General features: G+C 41.6%; 1 protein-coding gene across 1 annotated transcript in view; it reads left to right on the top strand.

The window, feature by feature from the left end:
• Positions 1–13,053, top strand: part of USP10 (ubiquitin specific peptidase 10) — a 74,912-nt gene that overhangs the window by 30,411 nt on the left and 31,448 nt on the right. Inside the window, exons 2-3 of the mRNA XM_045890639.2 lie at positions 4,302–4,370; positions 11,347–11,407. Coding sequence (XP_045746595.1) covers positions 4,302–4,370; positions 11,347–11,407 — 130 coding nt within the window. The remainder of the gene's footprint in view (positions 1–4,301; positions 4,371–11,346; positions 11,408–13,053) is intronic.

Raw genomic sequence — 13,053 nt, 5'->3', positions numbered from 1 at the left:
CAGCTCAGGTCATGATCTCAGGGTCCTAAGATCGAGCCCTGCGATGGGCTTCTTGCTCAGTGGGGTGTCTGCTTGAGGATTCTCTCTTCCCCTCCTCCTGCACTCTATATAAAATACATCTTAAAAAAATAAAAACATTTAAAATCTATGGGGAAGTTTTCTTTCTTTCTTTTTTTTTTTAAGATTTTATTTATCCATTTGTCAGAGCACACGCACGAGCAGGGGGTGTGACAGGCAGAGGGAGACGCAGGCTTCCCTGCTGAGCAAGGAGCCTGACTCGGAACTCACGATCCCAGGACCTTGGGATCATGACCTGAGCCTGAGGCAGATGCTTAACCGACTGAGCCACACGGGCGGCCTGAAAATTATTCAAATAATACTTTATTTAAAAAAAATTTTTTTTAAAGATTGTATTTATTTACTCGAGAGAACGAAAGAGAGATAGAGAGCAAGCAGAGAGAGAGAGGGAGAAGCAGACTCCCCACAGAGCAAGGAGCCCGATGCAGGGACTCTGTCCTAGGACTCTGAGGCCATGACCCCAGCCGAAGGCAGATGCTTAACCCTCTGAGCCACCCAGGTGCCGGCACCCTCAAATAATACTTTAAAAATAAAGAAAGCCACTGGGTGGCTCAGTTGGTTGAGCATCTAACTCTTGATTTCAGCTTAGGTCATGATCTTGGGGTCATGAGATCGAGCCCTGTATTGGGCTCTGCGGTAGGCATGGAGGCTGTTTGGGATTCTCTCTCTCTGTCTCTGTCTCTCTCTCTCTTAAATAAATAATGAATAAAGCAGTAAAAACAGTAAGACTGAAAGTAACAGAACGTTTTTCCTTGGAACCTTTCTGAGCATTGCCGTGGTTGGCGGTGAGGTTGCTCCCAGCCACCTTGTGCGGGGACATGGCTCTCACAGGTCATACTGGGAGTTGCACGTCCTCTTTATTGACACAGTATTATTAAATAGTCCAGAATTTTAGTTCTCTTACTGCGCTACCCATATTTCTATTTTTAAGACTTTAGATTGTATGTGAACCGAAATAAGAATGTGTACTTAGAAGTGTCATTTAATTGAGCATTTTGTTTTTATTTTCAGACCCAGGAAGAAAATATGCCTCAAGAAAATAACCTAATGATCCTGTCGAACCTTCCAGTTCTCATCCTTATATGTCTTCTCCACATTCTGAAATAAAATAGGGGTCCTTCTTTGTAAGAGAAGATAAAATGGATATTTTTACTATTTATATTAAGTTAAGCACCAGGAATCCAGTTTCATGACTCTTACTATCTGCATTGGACTTCACAGCTGCAGTATCAGCAGTTTCTTGGGTCCTGCCTCTTTGTTTACAACTCTTGTATTTCTTGAATTCATTTTCTGGAATTCTTAAGCACCCATCCCCCAACGGAAAGGTGTGTGGATGTCAGAGAATTATTTCTCTTTTGTATTTGAGGAATAATCTTAACTGTAGAATAGAATTCTATGAAAACAAACAAAATGCTTAAGAATTATACAGACGTAATACCTTTTTCTTGGAAATTTAAAAACATTGCTTCATTGCTTTATAGTTTTGTTGATTCTGCTGTTAAGACCTGCTGAGTTTTTAAATTTAGTAATTTAAATTGAATGACTTTCTAATATGCACGAACACTTCCTTGTTCTCTGATAACACTCTCCCCCACCCTTTTTTAAATAAGTAGGCTCTTTGCCCAACACAGCTCAAACTCACAACCCTGAGATCAAGAGTAGCATGCTCTTCCGACTGAGCCAGCCAGGTGTCCCTCCTAGCTCCTTTGTCATGGCCATCGGGGTTTATTTCATCGGCCAGAATCTCTGGAAGGATACAAATTAGAATTTCTTTGCTTTCTCTTCTTTTTCCTGTCTTTGCTGCATTGACTCAATTTTAAGAGTAATTCTATTCATTCATTGTCCTCCCATGTCCATTCCTGTATGGGGACTGAAATCTTGAGTGTTTTAGCGGGTTGTGTGTTTCCTTGGCAATTAAGATGGTTACTGTTTTTCCAACAGGCTTCCCCTGTGAATATTTCATCACCCCGAAAAGTTTTCTTGTGCCTCTTTGTGATCAGCTCTTCCCCAGCCTTTGACAGCCACTGATCTGTTTTCTGTCCTTATGGTTTTGCTATAGAATGTTACATAAATGTAACTATACCACATGTAGCTTTTTATAGTCGGACTTCTTTCCCTTAGCATGACGCTTTTGAGAGCTGTTGAGTAGCATTTCTTTTTATAGATGTACCACATTCACCTCTTGATGGACATTTGGGTTTTTAGTGATTATGAATAGAGCTGCTGTAAACATCAGCAAACTCTTTCCCAGAGTGGCTGTACCGTTCTGCATCTTTGTCAGCCATGCAGAAAGTTTCCGTCCTTCCTTATCCTCGTCAGCATTTGGTATTGGAAATATTTTCTCCCAGTTTATGGCTTGTCTTTTCCTTTCCTGCTGAGTGGATTTTGAAGTGTATGTAGACTTCGAGATCTCTGCAGCAGGGCTGTAAAGGAAGGCGGGTCAGCCATGTCGTTTCTTCACCCCACCCTTCCTTCCGCTTCCCTTTCACTGAAGGATACCGTCCCTTCCGTAGCTTGCTATTACACTGACCACACTTAATACAGGCTTTGTTCCCTGGTGTTGGAAATGATAAGAGGGTCTGAGTTCACAGTGAAAGTATTGCAGACGAGGATTTCTAAATTGCTTTGGGACTCTGCTTATTTTCACCGTTACTATCAATGGATAGTTTCCTTGTGGATTTTTACGAGTATGTATGAGTATTATGTGATGGTGTTCCTGTTTTTAGTACATATTTGCAGTGTTGCTAGCTATTGCCAAAGAGCCCTCCAGCAGTATTTTCCCTTGAAATATTCGTGTGTTGGGCCACCTGGGCAGCTGAGTCATTGAGTGTCTGACTCTTGGTTTAGGCTCAGGTTATGATCTCAGGGTCCTGAGATCGAACCTCCGTAGGGCTCTGTGTTCATCGGGGAGTCTGCTTGAGATTCTCTACCCTCCCCTTCTGCTCCTCCCCCTGCTCACTTGCACACTCTCTATAAAATTAATAAGTAAATAAAAAAAACTTAGAAGAAGTATCAGTGAATTTTTTTTTTAAAGATTTATTTGAGAGAGAGTGTGCACACAGAGGGGGAGAGGGAGAATCCCAAGCGACTCCCCGCTGAGCTGGGAGCCCAACCTGGGGCTCGATCCTAGGACCCTGAGATCATGACCTGAGCTGAAATCAGGAGTCAGCCACATAACTGACTGTACCACCCAAGCAGTCCCTGGTGCTATCTTACTACTTACTTAGGCTGTGAGAGTTGGCATTTATTCACATTTACGATAATAATAGGCATTATCCAAATATGTAATATGTAGTTACTGGTTATTTTTGAATCACATGCTTGTACATTTTCCTGCAGGTTACTCAGCCCCATTTGAGCAGAGGAGCCACAACTCTGCTTTCCATTTTTATCCCCAGTACTGATCATTGTGCGTGGCATTAGTAGGCTCTAAATAATTATTGATTAGATGAATGAATAATTTAGTGAGCGGTTCTCTGCTGTAGAAATCTAGTCATACTGATTCTTGTCAATGACTTAGTTTTTAAAGCTCCAGGGAGAATATGAACTGTTAGGCACTTGCCAAACTTGCTTCCATGCAGTTGAACCAGTTGTTTTTCCAGAAAGTCAATATTCAGAATTCTGGGAAGTGAAGGTTTACAACTAGACTTTGTCTGTTTAATAATATGTTTATCTATACATCATGTTTAAATGAAATTTCAGGATAAAAAGGTACATACATACATATCTTAAAGGTACATACATAACATATCTTAAAGATTGTTCATCAGGATCATTAACATTTTTCTCTTTTTGGATTACTCTATCTTCCCATGTGCAGCACGTTTTCTGCTTTCCAGTAGTGCGTGGGGCCAAGAGCACTGAAATGGAGGTAGTGAATGAGTCAGCGGAACGGGAAATGGGACACCTCGTGGTGTCTGTGAGCCAGAAAGTTCTCCAGGCAGGACTCTGCTTACACATTTGGTGTACACAGTTGGCCTGTTTCAAAATAAGCTTTATCGATTTCAGTGTTCTCTGACAATTTATGGAAAAGGCTAAGTAGTATTTTCTTGTTTGTAATTGGAAATCTCCATTTTGCAGACCCTTGATTTGTTTAATTAAGAAAGGGTCGTGGGGCTTCTGGCCTACACATTTCATAGGATTGGCATAATATGGGGCATTTTCCCTGTAAGTATATAAATTGTATATTTTATGTGATCAGTGACTTTTTTTTTCTATTCCAGTATATTTTTGGAGATTTTAGCCCTGATGAATTCAATCAGTTCTTTGTGACTCCTCGCTCTTCAGTTGAGGTAAGACAGAACATTTTATTGAGTATATGTGTAGATATAATTAATGGCTATATTTTAGTTTTGATTTTTTTAATTTATGCTTTTTTGATAAATCCAATGTACAGAAAAGTACAGAGACTAACAGGAGAAATGCCCAAACCCACCAACCAGATTTGACTGATGTTAACATTTTGCTGTATTTGTAAATAGCCAAACATCACAGATACAGCTGAAGCCTCCTTTGTACCCCTCTTCCATCTCATTCCTCTCCCTCCACAGAAGTCACAACTCTGCTGAATTGGTATTGTTTACTGACTATGGTTTTCACCTTTTACTACATACATGGTTATCAGCAGATAGTAACATCATGTTTTATGTGGTTTAAATGGTAAATGGTTTCATACTGAAGTTGACTCTTGAACAACGCAGGGGTTAGGAGCGCCAGCCCCAGTTCATTTGAAAATCTGTGTATAATTTTTGATTCCCCCAAAACTTAACTACTAATAGCCTAATGATGACCGGAAGCCTTACTGATAATATGAACAGTTGATTAGGACATTTTGTGTGTTATAAGTATTACGTAGTTATTCTTAGAATAAAGTAAGCTAGAGAAAAGAAAATGTTAGGAAAATAATAAGGAAGAGAAAATACATTTATAGTACTGTACTGTATTTATAGAAATAAATCTGCCTGTGAAGTGGACCTGCACAGTTGAAACCCATGTTGTTCAAGGGTCAACTGTATATTCATCATTTTGAGGTTTGTTTATTTCATACTAACATATTCTTTACATTTATCTATGCTCTTATGTTTTGTTTTTTGTTCTTCAATTTTAATTGCTAAGTACTGCTGATAGAACAGCTATCAACAGCTGTCACAGCTCATTTGGCTTTTTTCCTCTCAAGGACCATTTAGGTCTTTAGTTCGTACACTGTTAAAAAAATGTTGCAGTAAACATATTTTACGTGCCTCTATGGGTTTCTCCAGGATATGGCCCTAGGAATGGAACTGGTCAGCCTGCAAGGAGTAAGCATCTGTAGTTTTACTGGAGACTGCTGATCTGCTTTCAAAGCGGGTTAGCAGTCTGCATCTCCATGAGCGGTGCAGGAGTGTTCTCATCATCTCATTTGAAGAAAAAATTGTTGCTTATTCTCAGTATAGGCTTACTTAAAATTTTTGTTAGTCTGATGGGTATGAATGGATTCTCATTGTTTTAATTTACAATTCCCAGGTGACAGACTTGAGAACTGTTTCATTGCATGTGCCTGTTGATGATACAGATTTCCACTTCTGTGAATTAACCCTATCTCCCTATCCACATTTTTTTAAGTGGCTTATCTTTTTCTTACTGCTTATATGATTAATAATCTTTGGTTTTGCATGTTACAGGTATCTTTTTCTAGCATGAGGGCTTTTAAACTTCATATATGATGCACTTTTATTTCTTTCGCTGCATAAGGGAAGTACGTTTTTAACTTTAATGTCAAATGTATTGGCTTTTTTCCTAATGGTTTGTAAATGTCTTTAAGGAATATTTCCTTTCTCTGAGGTAATAAAGACACTGGTTTTCTTCTAAAAGCTTTAAGGTTTTGTTTTCACTGTAGTGGGTATGCAGTTGGAACGGACTCTGCTGTGTCTGTGGGGTGGGGCTCTGACTTGGGTTCTCTCAGGGCAGGAGTGAGTGGTCCCAGTGTGCCGCTGAGTGCTGAGTGCTGGGCCATTAGTCGCAGTGCCCTGTGGCTGTGGCCCCCTGCTTTATCTATTGTTAGCACTTGTTTTAATGGCTGCAACTCTATAATCCATCTTCTGGGAGGGCACATACCCTCTTATACTTATTCAGAAGTATTTTGATTCTCCATCCTCAACTCTTCCTTGGGAATTTATGAGCAACATGTCATGTTTCATGAAAAATCCTATTGAAATTTCAGTTGGAATTGTGTTAAAAGTATGGGTTAATTTATAGGAGAATTAGAATCTCTATGCTAGTTTTCCTATACATGATTTTGGTGTATTTTTCCATTCAGGTCTTCTTTTATGTCCACTCTCTATGTGAGTAATGGTATCCGTTTTAGTTTAATAAAAGCTTACCTGGAATATTTGTTCATATTCGTATTGTAAATGTGAAAACAGTTGAAATTGCATTGAAGAGGAGAAAGGGCGGGGCGGGGGGGAGTAGGTGCGAATCAAGTAAAACTGTACTTAACTTTAATGAGACCTAACCAGCCACTTAGATCCCTTAATGTCCACGGTAGCTTTGCACGCGTGTGAAGTGTTTTTGCACGGAGTTATTTTATTTCTCAGGAGAGGAGCAGGAGAGGCTGACTCCTTAGATCTGGAGCCACAGGGCCAGCGTTGCATGTGGCCTTGGCCGGTCCTTCCTGCTTTACCTTGGCTTCTGGAACTCTAAACTCTTTCTGGAGCTGTGGAGGAAGGATTAAATGACAGTGTGTTGAAAGCGTTACTTCAGCTGCACAGACGAGAGAGAGATTTATTGGTTTCTCCTCTTTCATTTTAGGAAAAGGGAGCAAATCAAAGAAGACAAAGCTTGTATCAGGTTTTATTTTAAAAAACGAGTAAATCGAGTTCCATGCCATCTCTGTCTGTTTTGCGTTCATTGATGGTAACAGGATTTTAAGGAATATAAAGATATGAGCCAGGAAACCGTGAAGCTAAATTGTGTGATGTATTTCCTAAGGCAATAAAATGTTATCTGTGCATTTTAGATTCTGTAGAATAAGGCTTGAAGTTTAGTGTTTCCTGACCAAAAAAAAAAAAAAAAAAAAAAACCCCCCCAAAAAAACCAAACCAAAAACAACAATAGTTAATTAGGCAAAGCATAACCAGATCCCGTATTTCCCAAGCATTAGTGTTAACTGAAGTTCTACTCTATATACTCTTCTGATGGTTTGAATTTTAAATCATATCTGTCTTCGAATCATGGTAAGATACAGAGGCACCTGCCAGGAAAAGGATAGACTGTGCTCTTTGCAGTTATGGTTTTAAAAAATGATAAAGCCCAACTTGTGTGTTTTACAAAAACTTTTCTCAATTGTGTGCATTTGTGTGGGTTTGTAAGTGCTTGTTTGAAAGTAAGTGTCAGAATAAAACCTTGGGTTTTCCTGTGATGTGAAAGTGGAAAAGGTACCATATTTAAGTCTGAAGAAGCTGGGCTGGCTCCTTTCTCACTCTGCTACGTAAGCAGGCTGGGCAGTCTTGGGCAGTTCCTCCATCGCATTGTGCTTTCTTAAATGAGAACATGGAGAATGTTTACTTACCTCACAGAAATGTTGGGAAATCATTAGGGTATGGTGGAATACCTAGTGGGTAACAAATGTAGCAGATACGGGTGTTGGTGGTAAAGTTATGTCAAACTTTTTATTGCAGAAATAATGGCTCTGTCTTATCAGAGTGAATTATAGCCAGAAATTTAAGTCTTGCTTATTTTTGGGGTCTTCTGTATTTTTGCTTTTGAGAATGCATTGTTGTCTATCAAAAACACATATGGTCGGTCCAGTAACCTGCAAAAGGGAAATGCAGGCAAATTAACGTGACTGGGCCAAGCTATCTTTCTCAGTATTGTAATTATTATAATTTAGGAGTCTGGAGTATCTAATAATATAATCACATGGGACACAGATTGTTTCATGGGGTGATGTGTGGCTGGATCAGTGGGTGTGGGCGTAATGTTCTCTGCCCCAAACTGCAACATGTGGCTGAGCCTTTTATCTTGCACTGAAAATGACTGCAGCCCCGACCAGCGCTCCCCTGCCCTGTGCCCCTGGCAGGAACCAGAACCCCTCCCTGGTGTCCATATACTTCTTTGGGTGCTAGGAACTTGATACAACATTTTTTCTCTACTTGGGGCCCGGAACTGATAAAATAAAGTTTGAGAAACAGCAGGTGTTAAAATGTAAAAACATTCTACCTTTCAGCTAAAGCACCGATCCTCTCAGCTGAGTTTTGGACTCTGTTTTAGTTTGCCTGTTTGAAAGCTTGCCACAGGCCGGATAGGTCAGCAGTTTGACAGAATCAGAAGAAACAACCTCAGCTGATTTCTGTGTGTGATCCTAAATATTAGTATAAATTTGAAGGTAACATATCTTTTCTAAAGCTGTGCTCTAGTTTATAAGCCATTGTGATTTAAAGGTGAATTTCTCCAAATGGAAAAAATAGTTTATTGAATAAGCATGTTTTGAACCCCAGTCATAATCATGTCATTAGTGTTCAGAAATAAAGAATGCTCATTGTTCTTGAGACTTCCAGAACTCAACATTTGAGACAACACATGCACCCTTTAATGTGTTACTGAACACACAGGCCCAGGATAGCATGGTTCAGCTGCAGGTGCGCTGTTATTCTTAGTGGTTTGGTGTCTTCGTGGGATTTCTTTTCTTTCTTTTCTTTTTTTTTTTTTTTAAGGATTTTATTTATTTATTTGACAGAGAGAGAGAGGAGAGAGGGAACATAAGCAGGGGGAGTGGGAGAGGGAGAAGCAGGCTTCCCGCGGAGCAGGGAGCCCGATGCGGGGCTCGATCCCAGGACCCTGGGATCATGACCTGAGCCGAAGGCAGACGCTTAACGACTGAGCCACCCAGGGGCCCCTCTTCGTGGGATTTCAAAGGAGAGATTTAAGGTTCATGAGGGTCTTTTAGACAGTAGAACAAATAGTGGCGGTGCCCAAAAGACTTTAAAACGTTTCATTTTATTTTATGAAATATAATTGACATATAAAATCCTGTTAAGTTTAAGGTGTACGCCGTACTGATTTGATACGTTTCTATTGCAAGATTGCTGTTGTAGCATTAGCTGCCATTTCTTTTAGTGGTGGGAATAATTAAAGTCTGGCTTCTTAGCATGCTTACAGTTTATAATAAGGTGTGCTGTCTGTAATCCCCGTACCGTGTATTAGAGCCCCGGGACGTGTTTATCTGCTGGTTGCAAGTGACCCCTGACCCCGCGGCTCCCCTGCCCCCTTCCTGAGCCTTTGCTGGTGCCATGCACTCTTCGTTTTTTTGATTTGAGTTTTTGTGTTTTGTTTTTTGTTAGATTCCAAAGATAGGGATATCATACAGTATTTGTTTAAAATATTACCTTCATAATCAAAGGGCCTGAGTACTGACTTCACAAGATGGTAGCACTGTTTTTAAACCAAGTTGATTTGACTTTGTATCTAATATAACTAGATTTCAGTTTTTTACATTGCTCACCTTGAAATCATGTGTGAGATTTTCTTTTTTGCTTTGATTTTATAATTTAATGTTCTTTTAAGTAGCCATATAGTTAAGGAGGGAACTTTGAGCAATTCTTACAATTTCATCCTGCTGTCTGTAATAATACACATTTACCACAGACTAGGGGGTATCTCATAAGTGACAGAGGTTTGTTGAATTAAAGGTGCCATGTGCCTATAGAGTAAAAAAGATACACACACACACTTTTGTACCTGAACTCATCATAGCACTAATTCCCACGGTTACCTTCTTACCAGCTTAGTAACTGAATAAGTGTTGTAAACACGAACAGAAAATGCAGTGTTGCCGTGGGGTCTGCTGGGGTGGGGAGTCTGTTTTCAGGTCCTGTCTCTACCACTTAACTACATTTTGTGTAACTACAGCATGATTAGAAAAACAAGCACTTTTAGTGCCTCACAGTTTATGTATAGATTTCCATCACCAGGGGGCACCCTGATGTCACTGATAGAAAAAGAAAAGGTATTCTGTATCTGGGAGTTTGCTAAACTTCTTTTGTGACTGCAGGGGGACATGAACCTGATTGGTTCTCAGATGCACCTTTTTTGCTCCATGTGTCTGTGCCAACGGTAAATGCTGGAGCACCGTGTGCATGCGTTTGACTGATCTTTGTGCTGCAGGTGCACCTTAGGCCAGGTGTAGCCCTTGGCCAGCACTCAGAATGGCTTCTTTTGTGTCAGCGTGATGGTCACTGGGCGCCCCCCAGTGGACAAACGTGCAGCTCTCAGGTCCTGCAAGCCTTCAGTTCGTTTTGAACTGCCCTTTGTTTCCTTAGGTTCTTTCTTGTCATGCATTCTGTGGGGGAGAGAACTTCCTTACTGTGATCATTGAATCAACTTGCTAAGAGTTAATTGGAGCAATCAGCTGAGGAGGCCCCTTGCGCAGCAGTTCTCAGGCAGTGGCCGGCCTGAGAATTGCCGGGGCCCTTGACCGTTGCACACTGCGGGGCCCATTTGGGAACCCCGGGTGTTGCGGGGCACACTTGGAGAAGTGCGGTGTGAAGATGTCATTGCCTTGTTCTTTTGTTCTCTCTTTTAAGTCCGCTTACCTTATCCCTTCCATCCTGAACTTTCTCATCCCCAGTGTGTCCGTTTGAAACATTTCCAGTTCTTAAAAATTACGGGATGGCTAGGAAGAAGAAAAATTTGGGATATTCATAATACCTTCCTGGTTTTTACAGAGAGGTCAGATACTTGCCGTTTTGCTTTCTCTCTTCCAAACAAGGAATGTGATTTCAGCCATTAATTGATTTACATAAGGCACTGTGGTAAAAAGGGGGCCGTGGTTCCCAGACTCCTCTGTGGGCTCTCCACTCTTCCCGGGGGCCTGGTCCTTGCCTGCCCTGCTGTGTGGGCATGCAGTGCTGTGAGGGTGACATGCACGCGGTCACTAAGACTCACCTCTGTTAGTGGTGCAGAGCAGTGGCTGTGGTCTCTGTGGGCAGTCTCTCACGTCCTACGAAACTAAGGGTTTATCGTGGCATTTTATTGTAGTTGACTTACATGTCCATTGGAATCTTTTTTATTTTTATTTTTTGCCTCATTTTTGGATCTTAATGACAGTATTTAAAACAATTCCTATGGTATTTTTATCTTAAATGAAGGTGATTTAATTTTACTGTCTCAATGTATGTTATTTTGTTTAAAAAATGTCATGAGAAAAGTTGGATAAAGAGTTTTAATGAAAAAGAATGGGTTGGGTTTTAACATTTTGTTGAATTAAAATTTGTTTCCCACTTCCCTGTGCAGCTCCCTCCATACAGTGGAGCAGTTCTCTGCGGCACACAAGCTACAGGCGAACTACCCGATGGTAAGCTGCTTCTCTCCTCCATCTCCCTGACGTGCTGTTGGGCCATGTGTGTGGGCGGGGGCGGGGGGGCGGGGGGTGCTCTTTGGAAATCATGTTTTCCTGCTGGTTCATACCTGTCGAATAAACACTCTTCTTACTGCTTGAGGTTTTTGCTATAATACTATAGCATGTTTAATCTCTGAACCATTTTGATTAATGAAGTATATTCTGTGCTTCGGAGTGTCAGATGTTCAAGGTTTAGTTAAGGAAATAGTTGTTTGATCCTGTTTTTTCTTGACCATTCTCAGTGGCACCCGTGTGTCTTTTGTAGCCAGTGCTTTTTGTAAAAGTTCTCCAGTGGCCTTTCTTCTGGTTGTCGAGGCTCCTGGGCCCAGAGCTGGTGATTCTCTGAGAATGTGTTCTTTGCACGGCTCAGTGATAGCTCAGATCTGTTCTGCAGTTTACATTTATGTCGTAGTCTGTCACTTAATGCTCTCGGGAAGTCAGAGGACCTTTTCACTTCCCAGTCTGTTACTTTTGGTCTCTGTCACAGACATAGAGCTCATTACTGGGGACGGTGCTTACTGAGATGCAGTGATTTTGCATGGTTGAGTAATGGCGGGTTGTTTGGTTACTGCAGGTTGCCGGGGCGCAGGTCCGATCTCTGTGGCCCAATGTACGGTTTGGATCATTAAAGTCCCTTGCTGGCCTTGGAGAAGCAGATGCTAACCCTTTGCTTTGAGAGCCAGGGGCCTGGTTCCCTGTTTCATTAGCATGGTCAGACCTGTGATCGGGGTTTTCTTTATAATTTAAACATAAACCTTGAAGAACGTGTCCAGACTTCTTACGTACAGTATAATTAGAGAGCTGATAGTATCTAACATTCTTAGCAGTTTGTGGGAAACCGTGATCTGGGAGCCTGAGGGAAAGTGCAGTTCTAGGGGTACCTGGGTGGCTCGGTCAGTTAAGCATCTGCTTTCGGCTCAGGTCATGATCCCGGGGTCCTGGGATCGAGTCCCACATCGGGCTCCCTGATCAGTGGGGAAGCCTACTTACTTCTCCCTCTCCCTTTGCCTGCCGCTCCCCCTGCTTGTGTGCTCGCACTCTCTCTCTCTGTCAAATAGATAATCTTTAAAAAAAAAAAAAAAGAAAAAGAGCAGTTCTAATGGTGGCTCAGGACTAGAGTGAAATGGAGTGAGCTGGAGGGGTCCAGACGCCCTGCCTGGCTGCCCAGCCTTCAGAGCAGCTGGGTTCTGAGTCTGTCGGATTTCTCTCTCTCAAGTACTTGGCACATAGTAAGCATGCTACGGATGTCTGCTCAGTGCTTTAAAATGTTTTGTTCTTTCCCCTTTCGTGTTATTCCTTTCTTTCTTGTTAAGTTCATGGTCTCACCATCCTCCCCGGGGCCCGGGCTGCAGATTGGATGCTCCTCCAGCTCCTCTCCTTCCCTTCCTCATACCGCACCACTCCTTCTAGGCTGTACTGTCTGCTTAGTTCCTGCTTTGTGGCTCCTTTTCTCCATTGTCTCTCAAGTCCATCTTTTAATCTGCCAAAACACAGCTGGGATCTTGCCACCTGCTCACGCTGGTAGTGACAGGCCAGCTTAAAGGCCCATTTCTCTGGGGCCTTTTCTGTTCTCTTGTGCTTCTATGACGTTTCTTTCTTTT

Source organism: Mirounga angustirostris, unplaced genomic scaffold (genome assembly GCF_029215605.1).
Source record: "Mirounga angustirostris isolate CCGP_5_RB_7025 unplaced genomic scaffold, mMirAng1.0.hap1 SCAF_16, whole genome shotgun sequence".
Taxonomy (NCBI): Eukaryota; Metazoa; Chordata; class Mammalia; order Carnivora; family Phocidae; genus Mirounga; species Mirounga angustirostris.
This window is presented reverse-complemented; position numbering and strand designations above follow the sequence as displayed.